Source organism: Passer montanus, unplaced genomic scaffold (assembly GCF_014805655.1).
Source record: "Passer montanus isolate IOZ18808 unplaced genomic scaffold, ASM1480565v1 scaffold85, whole genome shotgun sequence".
NCBI classification, from domain to species: domain Eukaryota; kingdom Metazoa; phylum Chordata; class Aves; order Passeriformes; family Passeridae; genus Passer; species Passer montanus.
In genome coordinates, this window is record NW_024373812.1 from 2,828,966 (window position 1) to 2,850,126 (window position 21,161).

Genomic DNA, 21,161 nt, shown 5'->3' on the forward strand with positions numbered 1-21,161 from the left:
ACCAACCCCCCCATAACATTGTAATAAGATTTATGCTTTAAAGAGTCGGTATCCCATAGTTTTAAGGATCTTGTGCAAATCAAAGGATCTTTCCTTTGTTACCAGAGAGTAGGTAAGAAGGAAACGAATATGGCCAGCGGTAACAGACCTCCCACAGCTCGGTCTGCTTCAAGAGCAGGAGCAGGACTGACCTCTTCATCCAGGCCTGCCTCTTCATCGAGGACTCCGTCAGCAGGCAGAATAGGAACAGCGGTATGTTAGAAAATATTAAAAATATATCATTAATTTTTATGGAGTTAGATTTTTTTTTTTTTTTTTTTTTTTTTTTTTTTAGTACCAAGACCGGAATGAGGAGAAGTTCTTTTTTGAAGAAGAATTTAAGATTTCAGTTTTGTATAAAGTTTTGCTGACCTTGTCTGGAGGGGATGAGGGACATCTTGCATCCAGAGTTCGCCCTGGGAGGCCTAAATAGTATTAATGTTGCAGATAGATGGAACATTGAACAGCTGCTCAAAAGCAACCCCTTACCTTCTACAGGAGGTAATAGTTTGAAGCTTTGCTTCCCTGAAGAGATGCAAATGCTATAAGATTCCTACAGAAAGAATGTAGAGACTAATAAGTTTTTAACTGCTTTGTCAATTGCTTAAGGATAATAAAGTAATAATACACACTTGGTAGATTTTTTATTTGGATTTTTTTTTATAGATGCCTCCTAGTACAGCAAGACCTGGTTCTCGTGGTGGTTCTTTAACTCCTGGAGGAGTCTTATCATCTCAGATTAAGGTTGCAGACCGTCCAGTGACTCAACAGGGATTAAGTGGAATAAAAACTGCAATGAAAGGTACTTTATACTGAAAATAGCCCTCAAGATGTCTGCAAACATTTTGAAAGAATATTTAGGTTTTTAAAGGAAAACTTTTCATCACTGTGTAAATTGCAGAGTGAAGAGCTGTGATTAAAAATAGGAGCAAAAAGAAAGAGAAAATTAAAGCATCCCTCTTTCTGTCATTAGTCTTGGTAGCCAAAGAAGATAAGCATTTTTCTATAACTGAGCGGTCTTTAAAAATAATTCAAAATAATAGGATAAGGTTATTATGTCTTCTTCCATCACTGCAGAATGCTTAAAATACTCTATGGTGCAGCAACTTTTTGTATGTTTGTATTAGTAATGTTTATCTTCACAGCAGTCCAAAAATGTCTTCTTTTTTAAAATTACATAATAACCATATTGGGACACCAAAAAATATTAGTTGTACATTTTTTAATGTAAATTTTGCAGATTGTTTTCCTAATTTACAGTTCATCTAAATTAGGGGTTTTTAAACGAAATGTCATATAGTTTTCTTTTATCAGGTCCTCAGAGGCAAATAATGGATAAAACATACTACCTTGGGGTGCTGAGGTATGTCTTAACAACATACTTTTAATGGTCTGTTCCCTTTCAGACACAGAGTTGAAGCTTGACAATAGCATGCAATAAGTGGCGTTCACTCATAATGAACTTTTGTCGGAGTGCTGCTGTAGAAGTGAAGGTTATTTTGCGTATAGATACTCTGTAGGAGCAAAGGAAGTAGGTTCACTTGAGTTTTTGTTGTTAGGCTTGCTAAGTTAAATGTTCTCTCATGGCATTAGTAAGGGGAGGGTCAGTGATTCTGAGCTTCCACCTCCAATGTTTATTACATCTGATAGCTGCATTTGTAACAAGTAGCACTGCAAACCAAACATTTTTGTTGTACATTTCAGATGGTTTCCTTGCATTATACATTCAGCTAGCAAGGACAAAGGCAAGACCTTGTGCAAACTACTGCATGCAGGATTTTATCAGTTGCTCATATTACACTTTTGAATAATTAGTCCTAAAAGATGTAATTTTAAGTATCGATGATACCCACATTCTGTGAAATTACACTGGTTTTTTTTCTTTCCACATCTGTTTTACCAGCAGAGACAAAAAGCTAATTAAAACATTTCATTTCATACCATGGTTTTCCAGCAACCACTTAGGACTTTATCTGATACAACCATTTTGCTTTTTTCTATACTTACCTCTTCTTAGAAATGCTGAGTTGAAACAAAGTGCAGTGTGAGAGATACTAATTGCAAATCTCCTATCATAAAACATATTTACAGTTCTAGATGTGCTTTAGTTGGACATACAAATGTTAATGATTCTTTTTTCTTTATTTTTTTCAGGAGTAAAACAAATGAACTTACAACAGAAATTAATAAGCTGCAGGAAGAAGTAGAAATGTACAAGCAAGAGAAATCTATCTATTTGTCCTATGAAAAACGGTGAGATGTAATGCAGCTAATGCAGTACTAACTTTCTGAGTCACAAGACTATTTTCAAATATTGGGCAGGCTTCAAGGAATCAGTGAATAGTTATTATTTTCATTATTTTATTTTTACATATACAAATCTTACCCTTTGAAGTTTGACTTTTTGTTTCATATTTAGGGCAGAGGCTTTAGCTGGTGAAATCAAAGATTTTCAAGGTCAACTAGCAGACTACAACATGGTATGCTGATTTTGTAGTGCTTTTGATTTATTCTGAGTAATTTTTCTGACATTTCTTTGTGAAAATATACTGCTTAATACTGCCTTTATTCAGTTATTGAAAAGGAAAGAGATGGAAACAGATGAAAACAAAAAGTGTACTATATATTATGAGAAGCATTTGCATATGGATTTAAGAAATTGGTGCTGTGTAATATTTTAGTGCTTAGAACAGCTACATATAATGATTATTTCTAAAAATGACATGTAATCTATTCAGATTCCTAAATCATGCTTTTTCCAATTGCAATAACCAAAATTTGCTGTGTTTTCATGAACCCTTTGTCTGATTTTTTTTTTTTTTTTAAGAAAAGGAGAGCAGTAACAGGTTGAAATTCTGTCTTGTTTCAGGTTGTGGATATACTTAACACCAGTACAGATATGGCAGAAGTGATCCGTGATTACAACATGGTAAGAATTAAGATATTTGCTATCGTTTAACAGTGAAATGATGCATAACTTTCTTGGTGCTTTGATGTGAGACATATCTAAAAAAGCATAGCACTGACTTAAAGCTTAGCCATTTTTTTCCAGTTAAATTATTCATAATGTTGGCAACATGTTAGCATTAAGTCAATTGCCTGAAGTCTTGTATTAACAGCCCCATGATAGTTTTCTGTGATTTACATTTGAAAAGGGTGTTATCCCAACCCAAATTATGAGTGTTAAATTATCTTTTTTTTATTTTTTGGCAGCACACAACACTAGTCTTAGGAAGGCAAATTTAAGCAGACTGCGCTGCCTTGTGAAGCTGCCTGGTCTTCTGGACATTAGGTTCTCTTTTGTCCTCAGCCTTTTTAAGTGTCTCCAGTGTAAAAAATAGTAAATAGGTTTCTGACATAGCCACCACAAAATCAAAGATTTTTGTTCACCTTTACTTTCCTTACTTATTTTCTAATACAGCCTCTAAGTGTTAAGGCATGAATGGCGTTATGTGTATTTTATTTCTTGTGATCAATTTGTCCATAAACAATATAAACCAGTTTCAGTAAAGGTTGTTTTGGTAACTTGAAAGATGACCTGAATATTTCTTGGTCAAAACAGGTTTTTTTTTTTGCTTGCATTTGATTGAATAATAAAGATACAGTGTCTCTGTCATAAAGACACGCATCATAAAGAGATGCTTTTCATCCCATCTGTGTATTTTTAAACAGTATATTAGTAAGTGTTTCAGGAATAGATCCCACAGAAATAGTAAGTGAGTCAATTTATCTGGAAGTACTTAAAAGATGTGTACATGTTGTTGTGGTTTAATGGTGGACTTGTCAGTGCTGGTTAAGGGTTGGACTTGATGATTCTGGAGGTGTTTTTCAACCTATATGATTCCATGATTTATTACAAACTTGATGGTATTTATTTTTTTTTTAAGTTAAAGGTTCAGAATGACCGAGACACTCAGAATATAGATAAAATTTTCACAGAAAGACAAGCGTAAGTACATTAAGTCTATGTTTTTCATTTTTGAATAACTCAACTTCTCATAACTTAGCTTGGGAAAATTGAGGTGCTACCTGTTACCCTAGGAGTGCAATGCATATCGCAAGTGATACCTGAACAATTTCAAGATGATATACCAGGTTGTAGTTAAGAGTTCCTAACGTTAAACTCCGGTTATTCTTCTGAACATAATTACCCTGCCATCCAGGAAGGGTTAGGTGGCAGTAGAGACTCCTGTCTTTTTGCAGTCTGCTGTCTGGGAGTTTTGGGAGTTTTGTTGCAGAGTAGTAGAGTGAAAAACGCAAGCAGGAGTGGGAACTAGACCTTTGCCTGGCTAGTAACATAGGTTTGTGCAGAGGGAAAGATGAGGATGGTGAGATGCTTGAAATAAGAATTTGTAAGCCATGAGAACAGCTTGTGTAGGGATAGGCTGAGAGGGTGAGTTTTTGAGGTAGTTGATTTAGACACAGGAAATCTGGAGGAGAGAGCTATATGATCTCGCTTGTTGCCAGTGAAAGCAATCTCAGCAATGAGATTTCATGTATCAATAAGAACTCCAAAGCAACGAATTTACCAGTTAATAATGTCACATTGTATTAATACTGCGGTTTTCAACAGCTCACAAGTGTGTCTCTTCCGCCCTGAATTAATCTTTTAAGTGTTCAGAAAATATGAAGAGAAAATATTTGGTTTGGTAGCAATGCAGTAAGGATAATCTGTCATTGCACTGTACATACACATTTTTGGGAATACAACAGTTGGTCTTTCTTGCTCTGCTAATTTGGGTTAAAAAATACCCAAATGCTCCATTCTCTGACTGTGTTAGTTTTCCCTATAGCCGTCAGAGATGCTACAGCGTTGGTTTGGAGCCAGCCCCCAAGTCTGGCTGTGGTGTGCTTCAGCAATTTAGAGGAATTATTTTTCTCTTCTAGACTTCTTCACAATGAAAGCATTAATGATTATGCCAACTTCACCTGCTACTTTGTTCATGTTGAAGAATATACAGTAAGCCCCCCAAAATAAGTAACCAAATACATTTTTATAAAAAGTGGATTAAGAATCTTTTTTGCAAGTTTTGAAGTATTTGTTGTGCCAATAATGCACACATATGACCCTATTTTTTCTCTGCATGATTGATGCAGCAAAATCTTGTTAAGGATTTGGCAAGATTAAAGGAGATAGACTGCATGACTTCATTTTGTACTGTATGTAATAAAGCATAACGTTGAAGTACAAGTGTACTACGTTTTTGAAATGTCAGTTCAACATCTGTTGTTTAAGACATTAACGCTCCTCATTTACATAAATATCTATGTATTTATCCTCAATAAATCCATCTTCTTCATCTCCACATGCATGAACTTTCTCAAATACTACAATGGGTTCTTCACTGCTTGTGCCCGATATTGAAGGAGAAGGACTCAGGTCAGCTGAGAACTCCTGTTCAAACATCTCTGAGTCATTTTCTTCCAGTCGACGGTGACGGTAGCTGATCAAGTAGTGATACCATGCTGGACATTTTACAGCAGTAAAAATCAGGAGTGTAGTGCCTAGGACAAACCCTAGGACACCTGCTAGGAAGGTCCAACTTTTGCCAACAAGTGGTAACTCTTTAAAAAAAAGGAAAAAAAAAAAAGAATCTTCATGAGGAATAGTAGCAAGAACTCAAGTATGATTTCTTTCATAGTGAAATTGAAAACTCACAAAATAAACATTGATAGGGGAATGACTGAGTGTCTCCAGAGCTTTGTTGTTGCTGTGTTGTTTGGGAGTCAGTAACATCACAGAGACTAATAATGTATGTGCATGGCATATTTCCTAGCAGAAATATGTGATGTACATACATAGAAAAATGCGATGTGCATAAATGTCCTATTTCCTACCTTGCATTTTTATAAAAAATAATTGTTTCAAAGTCTATTTCAAAGACAAAGCTCTGAGGGGCGTTTAAAAGATACAAATAATAATTACATATAAATATTTTTTTCCAAAAGTTAAATTCCAAGATTAGCCTTTGGAAAAAAATAATCAGTAATTGGCTTCAAATTCTATTTTCCCTGCTTTACATTTTATATGATGGTACGATCTGAACACTAAAATATCATGCCTTTTGTTTGGCGTGTCCTTTCAGTTGTGCTTCTTTAATAATAAAAATTTCAGTAAACTGTAGTTGCCAGTGGTCTTTTTCTAGAAGCTGCTTTTGTGTGCTGGCCACTACCCTAAAATAAATTATAAGATGGTACAGCTAAAGAAATGTGTCACAGTGGTAGCTTACAATTTGTGTATATAACTGTTGATAATTTTCTTGCTTTAGCCAGAACAAAGAAGTAAAGCATTTCAGAATGGAAGAGTTAACTGACATGTAAGATTAACATTGAAAGGTGAGGAGACTACCACTGAAATTTTCAGGGAATGTGCAAGAGGCACATTCACATCCTTTATACTGAACACAGTTAGGATGGGAGTAAAATCTCTTAAGTTCATGCTATCATGTTTTAGGAAGGCAACTACATCTAGAAAGCAGTTAGTTTGGAAAAAGCAAATTTTTTTTGAAAGTTGCTTCCCTTGTTCTCTTGGGCAGAGATCTAGGCAATTATCTGAATTTTAGGGCTTTGAAATTTCATCATAATTTTTCAGTATCATTTGAGAGTTCTGGGGTTTATCTGTTTTGAACACCTACTCTATAGACCTTAACGTTCCCTGCAATGTCTATTACTGTCTACTAGGACATAGAAATATGCCTGCTCTGTAGCCCTGGCCTTTATGGAAGAGTCAGAGTGTACTAGGGATGCAAAACAGTACAAAGTCATTGAACAGCAAATGAAACAGCTCATAAGCAGTAAAATGAAATATCTGTGTATTACCTGCACGAGTTCCATTGTTTCCAGTGATGTTGTATGGAGTCAGAGCTGTTAAGGCACTACTTCTAAGATTAACAGCAGGAGTGGAAGTTACAGTGTTTTCTAAAGGAGTATTTTCAATTTTGCAGTCAGCTGGTTGGATAGCTGCCATCTTGATGGAGATTTTTTCCTTTTTTGGGAATGTACATGTAGTGTTGCTTTCATTTTCTGTGAATGTGAGCAGTGAAAAGGCTATGAGATGCTGGTAATTTTTTGGCACGCTAAAAAAACCCTCACGGATAGCTATTGTATTACTGCATAATATGGGTAAATTGATGGTTGATTTTATCCACGTCAGAAAAAAAAATGCACAGTAAAGTTATTTGATGCTCTTACCAAAACTTACCCAATGTCACATTGGAGTCAGTTAGCCATATCTGTAAGTCAAGGAGATCACAGGAGCAGATCCATGGGTTTCCAGCTAAAACAATTTTAACCAGTTTAAAAGATGATTTTATATGAAAATATTTCAGCAAATTATACTGTAGATTTAAAACTGTTAGGCTTTCTAGAGAAGAAAATGTATCTGAATCCAGTTGAGCAATCATGTTATAGGATAGATTCAGCACTGAGAGTTGATTTAATCCTGCAAATGCTGCTTTATGAACTCTGCTAATACAATTGTTGCTAATATCCAGAGTGATGAGATTTTTCAGATTGTAGAAGCTGTTATTGTTCAGTACAGTAATGTTGTTTTCATTCAGATTAAGTTCAGTGAGGCTAATAAAACGTCCAAGAATCTCTTTGTCATGATCTTCTAAAGTGATTTTATTGTTTTTGAGGCTTAATTTAGTAATGTTTTGAAAAAGGTTGAGGGAGATATTAAAGAGGTTCTTTGTAGACTCCTCACAAGCAACCTGTTGAAAAAAGAGAATGACAACAATTAAATACCGTAGAGAAGTCTACTAAATATGGTGTTTCAGTGAGGACTCTTAAAGGCAAGAGAGAACAATCTTCTGTTTTTCAATGCTGTCATTTTAAAAGAAAAGTCATATTGCTCTTCATTAAGTTTTATTTACATCTTTCTTAATTAACTCCTGGTCTGGTGAGAGAGGGGAATGAATCCAGGTTCCAGAGGACTTAATGCCTAGCTCTGTGCCTAGATGCATGGGTCTTTATGTGATGGTCATCCAAAATGGAACCAGTTTGTCATGCCATTTTGGAATTAATATTTGGAATGTATTATTGTTGGGTAAAAAAAGAGCATAATCTGGAAAGAAGGTGTCATAGAGGAAATTTATTCAAAACTGCAAATTAATTAAAATATACTTTCTGAAAGGTATTCTTTTAAAAAATCTATGTTTATTCTTAATTTAAAATAATGTCTTTAGAGCAGACCTTCAACTAAACATTTGTTATATATCTGTATGCTATAGCACTTAATTTTGGTTTTCTGTGTTAAAGTTTAGCATAGCTAAACTTTTCTGATTTGAGTCTTTGCGCTTAGTACCTTGAAATATTATTTTTTTTTTCTGAGAAGAGTATATTTATTTAAATATGTAAAGAGGCATTCCTGTTGTTTGGAAGAACTTGAGATACAAAATCATCTCAAATATGTTTTGGTGTTATTCACCCACTTAAAATTACTATCATGAGCTAATTGTCCATTACACAGAAAACCACTTCTTACTTGCATTTTTATACTTCTTTCTTCAGGACTTTTATGTTTATGAAACAGTTTTTAAAAGGCCTTCTGCTTCAAGTGTATCTTTTAAAAATAAGGGTAGTTCAGATCAATGTAAAACTTACAGTTTGGGATGTAATGTTGCAGTCAGCAGTGACTGGATTCAAAAACAGTGTTCCAGCCCAGATCACAAGCCAATGGAGTTTCATGTTTGGAGCCTAGTAAAGAACAACACTTTTGCATATCAGGACCAGAATTACCAGTGTTTTCTGTAGTGGTAGTTTAACAAATTAATAGATACAGTTATTTCAATGATAGTTTAGTAAATTTTGTTCTACACAAATACTTTTTGTTCTACACAAATACTTTGTAATGTAAAATTAATTTGAAAAACGGGTTATCAGAATTAATGAATTCAGCTTTCACTTAATTGAGCCAAACCTAAAATCCAGTGTGCAGACTGTATCAGCAAATAGAAAAGGGATTAATTAGACAAGCTGATAGAGAAAAGTATCATAAATGTATAAAACAAATAGGCAGGGCTGTACTCACTATTATACTTGTTAAAGCAATTATGGATACTGGAAGACTATGATTTGAGTAAACTGCAGAAAGTATTGATGTTTGCATACTCTCCCCATACAATTTCTCTTGTTGCTCTGACAGAGGCAGAGTGCTCTACTAGACAATTCTTGGTTTGTCCAGTCGGAGTTCTTCTATGTACTTATGCAAGTTACTAAGCATTTTTGTGAATATTTACTTAGAAGATATATCTTTTAATCTCTGGTCCATAATATAACCTATAACATGACATAAACCTACACATTTCAGTTATGAAGGTATAGTTGTTACTCTGATCTTTGGAACTAAGTAAATATGGTTCAGTCTCTAGTGATGGAACTCTTGTACTGATTCAAGCCTTATTTTTTGAAAGTTAGGAAAGGTCCTACAAATGGTATTTACTGTGACATTAACATCTCTCCAAGTCAGGGTCTCTCAGTCATTGCCTTTGAATCAGACACTATTTGTAGTATTTATTAATTTTGAGCAGAAATGTTATATTATATCTGCGAGATGTTAAGTTAGTCCTTGTTTATGTTATTCATTATACTTGAATGAAAATGTTATGTAAAAGGTAATGAACCTTTAATTTTTCCAGTTTAAAAAGATACAGTTCAAGTTAATCTTTGTATCTCCTTGCCAGATTTCTATCTTGCAAAGTAATAGAAACTCAAAAGGTAAAATGTGAGATACTTGTTTAAAGTGAGCTTTAAACAAGCTTTTTACTTGTTAAAGTACAGAACATTCACTGAATTTAACAGAAAAGAGTGAGGGAAATTACATGAAGAAGTTTAATTGCACTAACAATGCTAAGTATAGGCAGCCTGTCAGACTTGCAAAACCTCCACCAGTCCTTAAAATGAGTGCTGGAAGGCCTTTGCTTATCATAATGAAATAAATGAGGTCATAGAACAAACTGATTAAGTCTATTTGATAACTTCTATATATTTGCATATTCAGAGGATTGACCTCATTCACCTAAATTGAATCAGCCTGGAAATTTCATAAGTTCTTGGAAAGACAAGGAAGATAAATGCCACTTAAAATTCTCTGTTCCATTGTGTATTTCTACTTCTGTCAGAAACTTATACTGAATACAGAGGGAGTTCGTAAACCTTTTGCCTCTTAGCCATTATCCATGGCAGGGACAAGGGGTGCTAGCAGCAGCAGCCCCTGTGGAAATAGTTCCATATTAAGTTTTGCAATTGTCAGTGGTGGTACTGGTGGCCTGCATGGTTTTTAGCTAGTTTGTTTATTGTTAGAGGAAGACATGATGCACTTTGAGAACTCCCAAAATGATCATTTTAACATCTTGGTCTTGCTTAAAGATACTGCTTCCTAGAAGTTCAGAAACAAAGCAGGTCTTAACCTGGCAATTTAATAATTCAGATTGACAGTATTATTGTAGTTTTCAGATTACAAGACAAAAGCTGTCTTAAACAGAATGGGAAGTATTCTATTAATAGTATTAAGTATTGTTTTTAATGTTAATCTGTAAGTTAATAACGAGCAAGTTGAAAAATCTAAGTTGTACATATGTCTATGTCCAAAGCATAACTCCTAGCTCTTACTTAAGTTTCTGCTGAAAAGGTAGGGCTTTCTTACAAATGTGACTGCCTGCATTTTGTGTGTGTGAACCTGTATAATCAGTAAAAGAACAGGAAAGAATATGTAATTTTAATTGCAGTTTAGCATTTTACTAGGACTAGATTTTACAAGCTGCTACTTAAACTAACTGCTTTGAAAAGAGACTTAGCCTGGCAATACACTGGCAATACATTGGTAGTACTTTGATATTTCCTTGTAATTAGAAGAGCTTTCTTAAAAATTTCCATCTGAGAACTTTGAAAACTATATAATTTTAAAATAATGTAATTATTTTTCTGGGGAGGTAAATGTGTTTATAGAATTGGTCTGGTTTTCAGTCTGTTCCCCAGCTTTTTAATGGAGTAGAATTTACTTAACAACTCAGCATGTCCAAGGTTCATACTAATTCCTGAAATTTTAATGTACCTTGAGATGTGTTTGCTTCCAGTCTAACAAAAAGTTACAGTAATGAATCTTTGCCTGCATTTTGAAATGGACTTGCCAAGTGTCTTACCTTTCGGTTGCTTCTGAGAGGTATCATATGTACACATACGTAGATTTTTCAGTGCGCTGGCAAGAAATAATATGGTGAAACAGCACTTTGTTTTTCTTCAACCTTTGTACCTGATGAATAACCAGCCAGTGTAAAAAAAAAAATAATAAACCTAGAAAATCCTTAGCAAAAGATTGACTAAGTTGAGCAACTTCTTATGATCATCTTGGATTTAATTGGATCAGCAGCCAATAGGAAAGCCTGACTGCAGTATGCTGAAGTGTCAAGTTCCAGATCATAGAGGAAGCAGTGAGTTTAAATGCCACAGGTGATTTACAAGCAAGTTGAGTTATAATCAATTAAAGAAATGCTGGAGACAGAAAATGCAAATCTTTTGATCATTCATCAAATGAAGAGAATGTCAGGATATTTGCATACCGAAGTAAAGCTTCCTTTTGCTACTTAATTCTGTCTTAATGCTTGTGTTTTGGAAATATCATTGTCAGAGGAGCTGCAGCGTCACAGATAAAGCTCATTATTTACAGAGAATTATGTGCACTGTAAGCATGTCTGTAATTGGGGCTGTATTTCAGGAAGAAGTTATAAAAACAAATCATACTTGCTCTGTAGTGAATGTCTATGTACAGGCTGAAAAAAAGTGATTATATTGATATACAAGTGCTGTGTCCTATAAATTTTTACTTGCATTAGTGCTCATTCTGTCCAATATGTATCACCAAGCTACAGAATGGTTCATCTCCTTTCCATTTCCATTCGTCTCCAATATGTGTCTTTATAAGTTGTTTTACTTCACTATGTCTATGTTGTTATTGGCACTTTTGTTTTGCATAATATCTCAAAACATTCAACAATTTTTCCAAGCCTCATCCCTGATTCAGCTTCATGCATAGTGTTCAAATTACTTCTGGTAATGAATTGTGTTTCTGTGACAGCCATTGCTGATTTTTCATTGCCTCTTGAAAAATCACTAAGTTGTAGCCTCCTCTCACAAGGTTTCTGCCACAGAAGATGCATCACTATAAGTCAGACATTTCTACTCTCAAGGACATGCTGGATCATCTTGAAGTATCTAGCCACAAGACTATATCATGTAGGAGATGAAAAGGTGAATTGCTTCATGTGAAGAGGCTACTCTGTAATGTGTCCACACACTTTAAATAGAGGGGGCTGGAAAAGTAGGTTTCTTTCCTTGTCCTGCATTGCACACTTTAAATCTCAGGCAAAGATGAGAGAAATCCCATAGAGTTTGGAGACACCACTGCCCTCAAGAGTGGTATTGCTATACATGTAGCAAACTGTATTCTCACTCTTTTGAAGGTTCCAGTGATCTCCAGGAAAGGCGCTGTGTGTGTATTTAAATACAAACTCCCTCTAAGCCATTCTGTAATGTCTCCAGGAGAATTACATCTAGAGTGAAGATTTCTTCTGAAAATCAGCACCCTTAGCATTTTGTTGAACTTCTTACTGCACTTTCTTGATTTTCTTTCTTCCATATCCACAGCTGGGCTTGATTTGAGAAAAGCTATCACTGCTGAGCCCTTGCAACAGCTTTCCTAGGTCCACATTGAGGCATGAGGCGCACTCAATAACAAGCAACATGAAAGCTCCCTGCCATCTCCTAGCTCCATGCCTTCCAAAAGGTCTTGGATCAAACTACTCATGTAGCTTAAAAAATAGCTCCTTTCCATTACCACATGTAACATAATTAACCATTTATAAACTGTTGCTCATGCAGTGAGGGCCTCATATTTGGACTGGGTCTGAATAAATTTAGTTTTAGTCTCAAGATGGTATTAGAATTAATGTCATGTTACAACTACCCAGTGATTCTTAGGCAGTCCCAGTGCACTCCCAATTTGCCATACTAAGTGGGACGTCATGTTTTTTATTTGTTTCATCATCATCAGGTCTAAAGCATTTTTGTGGCATTGCCTGCTAACCTGACAGAATTGCTACATAATATCCTCAATTTCCTGGAGATTATGGATCTTTCTTTGAAGCTAGTTGGAAGTGGTTACATTTTTGAAACTCTTTTGAGAATTCCTTGTAAGTGATTAATACTGTGGGGAAGGCTGAGAGAACTGGTGTTTAATGTCTAGAAGAGAAGGCTTAGTGAATATTTTATCGAAGTAAATACGTGATGGGCAGGGGTTGAGAAAATGGAGCTGCTCCCAGGACAATGACCACATATTAGAGAACAGGAAAGTCCCTTTAAATATGACGAAAAACTCTTCTGTTAGTTAGAGTGAACAAACATCAAAACATTGCCAAAACACATTGTGGGGCATCCATCCTTCAAGATACTGAAAACCTGAAAAAGACACTGACATCCTGCTCTAGGTGACAAGGTTTTGAGTAGTGCACAGGTTGGACCAGACAACCTTCAAAAGTCTATTCCAATGTCAACTCTACTCTGCTTCTACAATATTTTCATTATTTCCTTACCCTGAAATTATTGTTGTGCAGTTCCACTGTTTGGCATCATCTCTTAAACTTAAGGGCATTCTTGTCTGCAGTCTTTGATCCAATAGTATGACTCACACAATTTACAACTCGTCTTCTTGCAATTCAGGAAAAGTTAATGAAAAGCAGAAGAAAAAAATCCTGAAGGAAGGTATTCGGCTGATTTTGTCATTTTTAACAGAATTCACTCAGAAACAAGCAAAACATTTTAGCAATCTTTCATGAACAATGAAGTGAATTAAGGTATACTCTTCAGGGTCTCTGTTTTAATTTCCTATAAGTATGTTCTCAATTAGACATTCTAGCTTTCCAGAATTTCATAGAAATTACTAGACTTATCATAAAACAGTGAGAACAATTCTTTATGTGTTCTTTAAATCTGCTAATATAGTTGCTTGTAACTCACTGTAGCTGGAATGGTAAAGTTTTTGTATTTGCAATCGATTTTCTAAGAAGAATAAAGTCCTGAATCAAGAATGTAAAAAATACGTAATTGCTTAGTTACTGCATAGTTAAAAAACTACATTGCTCAGATCTCTGAAACCAGTCTCCATTCTAAAGTAATCAACAATTCTTTGTGAAGAGTAATCTGTTCATCATCGTCATCTGATGCTGTCAAGTGCTAATATCTGTATTATATTTTCTTTATGTGCATTTACAAATTGCTTATCTGCTTCCTTACTTCAAACTGCTTTTTGTTACTCCAGAAATTCACTGATGGAGAGGTAGTACCTTACTTTTGCCAGTGTTGAGACCAATGCAGATAGACAGTGTGGGAGTGTTGGAAAATACCATGTGGGTATTATAAAGGCAGAGAATTCTTCATCTTCTCTACATTTTGTGAATGTTTGTATCGCTAATTTGGCTCCAACATTAGATGCAAGTTGGTAATGCTCTTTTATAGCATCTAGGCATTTTGTGTTACACTGAGCACTTCAGTGAGGCTGAAGGAATAGAGGCTGGAGTTTGAAATGAGTGCTTACGATATATATTTGCCTGTAAAATTTACAAAAACTATTATATTTTTACAGCACAGAAAAGTTAATTCAAGCTGTAGAAGAAGATATTGAGCGTGAAAAAGTTGTGGCAGATGACATAATGAAAGATATGTCACAGGAAAATCAAGCTAAATATCTGGAGATAAAAGCAGCCAATGAGAAACTCTCCCAGGTTGGCTTGTTCCATTATGCTTACCTAAAATATTTCTTAAACTGGCTTCTTGGGGTTTAGATAAAATTTAAGTACTGAAGAACTTGACAACCGAGTAATACAATAAAAAAGCTTGCTGGTATCTTAATCAATTGTAGAAGTACCTGAAAATGGAGCAGTTGACTAAGACCAAATACTTCGCCTTCTTATATTTCATACTTTATGAAGAAATAATGTTCACAATTTTCTGTTTGAAGTTAGGGCTTGACATGAAGTTTTTAAAAGCCACTGCAATACTTAGATGTTTCATCATGTGTAAAAAAACAAGCAAAAAGGAAAACTAACCCCAGCAATTTTTGTAGTTCACTTGAGTAGAAATTTTTATTCTTTTGTGCAACAGTAAATCTAACTAGACTTTTCTATTATTAATATTAATATTATTATTATTATTATTACTATTATTATTGTTGTTGTTATTGTATATCTGAATGTATCAGAAAAAATTAACTGGGCTGTATAAAATGTTTGTTACTTCATTAATACTTATCTTAACAACAGGAGTAACATTTCTAGGCTCTCTGGGACGATCTAGTTCAAGCATACTGTCTTAAAAGGTCCTCTGTATAGTCTGTACAGAGATGAGTTCCATGTTTCTATCTGTCTTAGAATGAGCTGAATCAGTAGTCAGGGCTTACCTGTCTCTTTCTGGACTGTGAAAAAACTGTCATGGTTCAGGTTTTAAAATTTGACTCTAAACTCCTGAAGTACAGATAATAAGTTCTACTGGTTTAAAAATTTAAATTTTATTTTAAAAAAAAAAGTAGAAAAAGGGCAAACAATTTTTTGATAGTAGCCCACTTAGTTATTGCAAATAGCCCAGTAGTTATTGCAAGTAACAATGGTAAGAGTAATGGAAAAGCTGGATGCTGCAAGCAAGTGTTTACTACCTCTGAGTTATGTGAAGGAGCTGGACAGAGTCTTGTCTTTCAAATTTTTAAGAGCAGCAATGGGACAGTTTACAGCACTTGATACATACTAAGTTTTAGAGCAAAAAAATAGATAAGTAGTAATTTTTATCTGAATTTTGCATTTTGCTTCCTCTTTAGGAATTGGTTGTTCAACAGCAAGAATTGGATGCACTAAATGTAAAGGAAGAGAGTCTAAGAGCTGTATGTATGATAACAAGTAGTCTCTATACTAACCTTCCCTGAACACTAGTGTAAAGAATAATACAGTTGAAAAAATACCTATAATTTCTTTTCCTTAAATTTTCAGATACTGTAGGAGCATGCTCTAGTATGGGAAGGCAAATCTGCATCTCTGTTCGCACTAATCATTTCTAATAAGTTTTGGGTGAAAATGTCTTATTGAGGGAATTTTTTTCATATTGGATCTTTCATGAATAAAAGGATCTATGAGCTGAAGCATATAGTCAGAAAGTATAATTTTCAAATACTGCTAGATATGTTTCAGTCCCTTTGAATGTTGTACATGGTTTGAAATCCCCTAGAAACTCCTCAGAAAATTGGCCCAAGGAAGAATTGTAAATCAAGAAGTAACTGACTAGGATATTCTATTCCAGAAAATGCAATATAACAATATGGATTATACATTTTACTTTTTATAAAGTGCTTTTTGCTGTCTCTGTGCTTTTTGTAAGAAATAAGCTTCACTTGAAATGTATAAGTAAGTGTTGCTTAACTAAAGCATGATTGCCACAATGCTCTCTTCCCATCTGAAAATATCTAGTAGGCGTTTGCTTTTCCCAACAGGAAATAGCACACTCTGGGGTGAAACAGGAAGCTGTGCAGTTGTATGAAAAGCTCCATGAGCTCAAGGAACGTCGAGATCGGATGATTGCTGAGGATAAGAACATGGAGTCTCCACAAGACGAAAGAGACAGATTACTAAAGCAGGCAAGAATAGAAAATGTTGTTACATAAAAGATTCTCCAAGTCGGTATTATTAGGGGTTATAATACTTGAAAATACTTAGGTTTTAATTTTGCCTTTATTTGTGCTCTAGGCAGTGCAAATAATCTGACATTAAAAAGAGTTAATGAATTGGAAAGTTGGGGTATTTCAGGTTCAGCCAAAAGCTGGAGATCTATTGTAGTGGGTTCAGAGGAGGGCTGTGAAGATGATCCCTGGTCTGGAGCTCCTCTTCTATGAAGACAAGATGAGAGAGTTGGAGCTGTTCATCCTGGAGAAGAGAAAGCTCTGAAGGGACCCAAAGCAAAGTCTAGTACCTAAAGAGGGTTTATAAAAAAGTGGGAGAGTGACTTTTCACACAGGCAGAAAATTATAGGATGGGGGATACTGTTTTAAACTAAAAGACAGAGGATTGATGTTACAAAGAAATTCTTTACTGTGAGGGTGGTGAGGCACTGGAACATGTGGATGCCCCATCCCTGGAAGTGTTCAAGGCCAAGTTGGATGGGAACCCTGAGCAACTTGATCAAGTGGATGGCATCCCTGCCCATGGCAGGGCTGGGGAGTAGGGGGAAGGGTGAGTTGGAAATAAGTGATCTTTAAAGTCCTTTCTAACCCCAACCAATCTGTTATTTTAAGAAAACAAAATTGATATGGTGAGGTTTTCAGGTGGTCCACTTGCTCCTGTTAATGAGACATGTTGGCTGGGAAAACTGATCCAGTTGAGCAGCTCTTGTAACCTAACTGCAGAGAGTATCCTTGTGAGGTGCTGAACAGGTATACTAGTCTAGGAGTAGTTGGATCAGTTTACAATAGCCTGTACTGTAACTAGCCATTTATACCTTATAGATTATTGGTCTGAATGACCAATGGTAAGTGGATTTCATTATTTAAAGTATGATTTAGAAGACATATGGAAGACATAATGCTTAAATCATCACTTTTTGTTAGACTATGTACCAAATTTGTGATTTCAAATGCTAAGTTTCTATTCCCTGTATTTTGAAATCAGATTTTTTAAATAATTTTCCTTTTTTAACTTGTAGATTTAATTTCATATGTTAAAGTTGTTGAACTTCTTTTTAGGTTAAAGATGATAGTCAAAAAATTGCAAGCATGGAAAGACAGTGAGTAACCCCATAATACTGTTGTATAAATTATATGCACACCTTAAAGACACATGGTTATGTTCCTTCACAAAGTCTATTTCTATAGACTTTTAGAACATCACATCTTCAAACCTGTACTAGTCTTAATCTTCCATAGAGAATGGAATATGTTCTTCTGTTTCAGGTAAGCAAGTTGTATAGTGATAAAACATTTAAATCTGCATAATAAGATGCTTCCATCCCTTAAGAACACACCTTGAGAATATAAATTCATAATAGCACTGACTTAAATTTGTTTAAGGCTGAAGAAGACATTGATTTGTAAGAGATGCTCCTGTGAGACAGCTATGAAATTGAACCATCATTAAGTTTGTTTATGTGTTCTTAAAACGTAAGAGTTACGGAAGTTCCATTCTAAAGATTAGAAGGGCATTGCTTCTTGATTCTTAGGTACTGGGCCTTTCCAAAGACTGGCCAGAAAGTCAAGTAAATCTTATAATAAATAGTAATGTATTGAGGGGGAAATAAAACAGTACAATATTTTCTGATTTTGAGCCTTTTGATTTCTCTTTCTTGAAAACAAACTGAGATAATTGATAAAATCTCTTAGAAACAGTATTAAATTCTTTTAAGCAATATTCCCAACTATAATTATTGGTTACTTTTTAATGCATTGGATAATAAGTTGCTTAACAGATTTTTTTAATAAATAACAATAACAAAGAATTATATTTGAGATTTTGTGTAGAAATATGTTAAAGGAATACAGTTATTGCAGTTTAACAATTATGTTGTATTTCTTTGAAGCTGAATAGCAACCAGCAGAGGGACTAGTTGAGTAAGTTAAGAATTACTGATGACTCAACAAAAATTGGTTTTTAATAAAAAGGAGCTACAGAACTTCTATTTAATAAACACAGGACTAAGTGATAGATGATTTACATATACCTTTCATAATAACAAGAATCATCCTGATATTCTTTTGGTTTTGATAAATTTTTATTTTCTATTTTTATTCTTGACTTTTCCATTTTGTCTAAAATCAAGTAAGTATTTTACAACACAGTTTTAACCTTGACTTTCTTTATCTATTTGTTAGGTTGGCAGAAGTAAAAGAAAAAATAGATTATTTTAAAAAGGTCATTCAACGACTTGATACAGATCTGGAGAACTATCGAGGTAATATGATTAGAGTTGTGGCAGACTGCAGAGCTGCTTCTGCTTGTTCTATAACAAACTATTGTACTTAGGAGTTGCTTAAAACTTTGAGGCTTATGCAGTAAGTCAAGTACTCATCAGCATGAGAAGTTCTGTGCCACAGGTACAGCCTTTTCTTTTTGGACATAACAAATGGGGAGTAGCCACCTTTAGTGATACATTCAACAAGTTCATATAAAATAATAGGACAGCTGTCTGGTTTTTTGTCCAATTTTATTTTTAATATTGTTTGGGAAATAGAAGTTTGTCTTATTAGAAGCACTTCAGAACAAACTCATATTTAGAAATGCTTTCATTAATTTTACCTTTTACATGATCTGTTATACTGTCAGCAAATGTGGAATTGAGGATATTTAATAGCAATATGTATAGTAGACTGAGTTCAGTATTATTTTTATCTGGCTTTGAAACTTCTTGGGTTGATTTTGGCAAGAAGTGTTTGTAAGCTGCCCAATAATGGCCTTAGCTTATACTGTCCTCCAGCAAACACATGCTGCTAGTGCTTAGGCTAGGTTAGTTTGGAATTTGTCCTAACACTGGAAGTTATGGTTCTGTGGTTAATTCCTCTTCTGGAGGAAGTAACTTTGCTTTGAACATGGGCCCTTAAAAGTTGTAACAGGTTCTACATAAAAGGAAGATCCATTCAATGGAAAACTTGCTTTTGATTATAAAAAATCTTGTTCAGATACGAATTACATAAATATATGCCTGCATTCTGAAAGTCTTTATAACAAATTATTTAACCTCTGTAGGATTAAGGAATTGTTGTCCCTCTTACTTTATGCCTTTTTTTGTGCAATCAATGTAAAATCTAGCTGTAAGTTTATCCCAGGTGAATAAATACGTAGAAATCTGCCTCTAAACAAATGTTTCAGACATCTGTCTATCATCTTTTGCATGGCAAAATATTTCATATTTCTACAGACACTTAATTTTTTAAAAAATAATTTATTAAGACTGCATTATTAGCTTTGTGTTTCCAGATTATATAATTGCAAACTTTATTGTTCTTTAATTTTTCTTTTTTTTTTGGCTTGCAACCATTTTTTAACTTTGGAGAAATACAGAAGGTAAGAAGTGAGCTGCTTTTCACATTTTATAGTTCAGTACACACACACAGTCATTCATTGCTGGACTGTGTCTTTCACCGTTTATTAAAAAAACTCTATTGAAGAAGAGTTTGAAGCATATGTAGGAGAAAGCACGTGGGCTTTGTCAGCATATCAGAACCAGTCAGAATATTCAGAATCAAGTTATTTTGTGGTATAATGCAGAGGGAATTATACCTCTTTGTGTAACACAGAGGGACTAAAGATATTCATAAAGAGTAGCTTTAAGACACACAAACGTAAACTCCCAATTCTGTCTTCTCTAGTGAATGGAGAGAAATTCACAGAGGGCCATTCATACTTCTGCTCTAAATCAGTATCTTGGTGTGTCGTTGAAATTCCTATGCTCTGTCCCTCCCTAGTGACTTTACTTCTGGATCAGTATTTAAACTTCATACATAACATTCCCAAAATTCCGCTCTAAAGGTTTTTATGTAAATATCAGGTGAAATAGCCAGTAAAAAATAGACATTTTAACAAAGGATTATTTAATATTTTAGGATACATATTTCAGTGACAGCAATATTTCTGAGCAGCAAAAAGACTAAACATACAATGTTGAAATAACTATTTTTAGATTTTGCCTGAAAAAATCTAAATAAGTAAATAATTCATCCACTTATTACGTGGCCTATATACTAGCAGTAAACTTTAATGATTAGTCAAAGTCAGCATTAACTTATAATGCAACAGACTTAACCCTTCTTACATTGAAGATGAGGTTAAAATAGTTGTGTATTAGTGGTGTATTTGAAAGAAAACTTACTGAAAAGATATCTCAAAGTTGTGGTCTTCAAATATTTTTTTCTATAAATACTTGACAGATCATGTAATTCTGTTTCATGGCTCACCATTACTGGAAATGTTAAGAGCAGAGCAGGCTAAGTCATTAACTATTGGAGTCATTAACTATTAAATTGCCTTGCAAAATGAAAGGGGCAAGGAGCAAAGCCACAGCCGCAAGGAAGCTGAAACAGAATTGAAGTCCCTTACGGTCCCTCA

At 34.6% G+C, this 21,161-nt stretch overlaps 2 protein-coding genes across 6 annotated transcripts in view; one reads left to right on the top strand and one right to left on the bottom strand.

Moving 5' to 3' along the window:
- The window catches only part of IFT74 (intraflagellar transport 74), a 36,242-nt gene that overhangs the window by 495 nt on the left and 14,586 nt on the right, over window positions 1-21,161 (top strand). For 2 of the 5 annotated variants that reach the window (XM_039733239.1, XM_039733238.1), the window contains 13 exons: window positions 106-252; window positions 706-841; window positions 1,354-1,402; window positions 2,194-2,292; window positions 2,459-2,519; window positions 2,909-2,968; window positions 3,927-3,988; window positions 14,675-14,813; window positions 15,899-15,961; window positions 16,565-16,708; window positions 17,810-17,850; window positions 18,932-19,011; window positions 20,118-20,120. In XM_039733239.1, coding sequence (XP_039589173.1) covers window positions 130-252; window positions 706-841; window positions 1,354-1,402; window positions 2,194-2,292; window positions 2,459-2,519; window positions 2,909-2,968; window positions 3,927-3,988; window positions 14,675-14,813; window positions 15,899-15,961; window positions 16,565-16,708; window positions 17,810-17,850; window positions 18,932-19,011; window positions 20,118-20,120 — 1,060 coding nt within the window. In that variant the 5' untranslated portion in view covers window positions 106-129. Of the gene's footprint in view, window positions 1-105; window positions 253-351; window positions 541-705; window positions 842-1,339; window positions 1,403-2,193; window positions 2,293-2,458; window positions 2,520-2,908; window positions 2,969-3,926; window positions 3,989-14,674; window positions 14,814-15,898; window positions 15,962-16,564; window positions 16,709-17,809; window positions 17,851-18,931; window positions 19,012-20,117; window positions 20,121-21,161 lie in introns of those variants that run through there. The other 3 variants (XM_039733241.1, XM_039733240.1, XM_039733242.1) reach the window with 3 other exon arrangements.
- Window positions 5,019-11,497, bottom strand: LRRC19 (leucine rich repeat containing 19). Its single transcript, XM_039733243.1, has 5 exons — window positions 11,181-11,497; window positions 8,644-8,736; window positions 7,241-7,751; window positions 6,859-7,062; window positions 5,019-5,604 (listed from the first exon to the last, which is right to left on the bottom strand). Exons 1-5 carry the CDS (start codon window positions 11,205-11,207, stop codon window positions 5,279-5,281), a joined length of 1,161 nt encoding a protein of 386 aa, XP_039589177.1. The 5' UTR covers window positions 11,208-11,497; the 3' UTR covers window positions 5,019-5,278.

Bases quoted from the DNA above. Each gene is read 5' to 3' on its own strand.
- LRRC19 (XM_039733243.1), bottom strand. From the start codon at position 11,207: ATGATACCTCTCAGAAGCAACCGAAAG. The intron at 7,752-8,643 runs GTAAGTTTTACA...TTTTTTCAACAG, and splicing joins GCAACATTACATCCCAAACT to GTTGCTTGTGAGGAGTCTAC. The intron at 7,063-7,240 runs GTAAGTTTTGGT...TCACATTCACAG, and splicing joins TGACTCCAATGTGACATTGG to AAAATGAAAGCAACACTACA.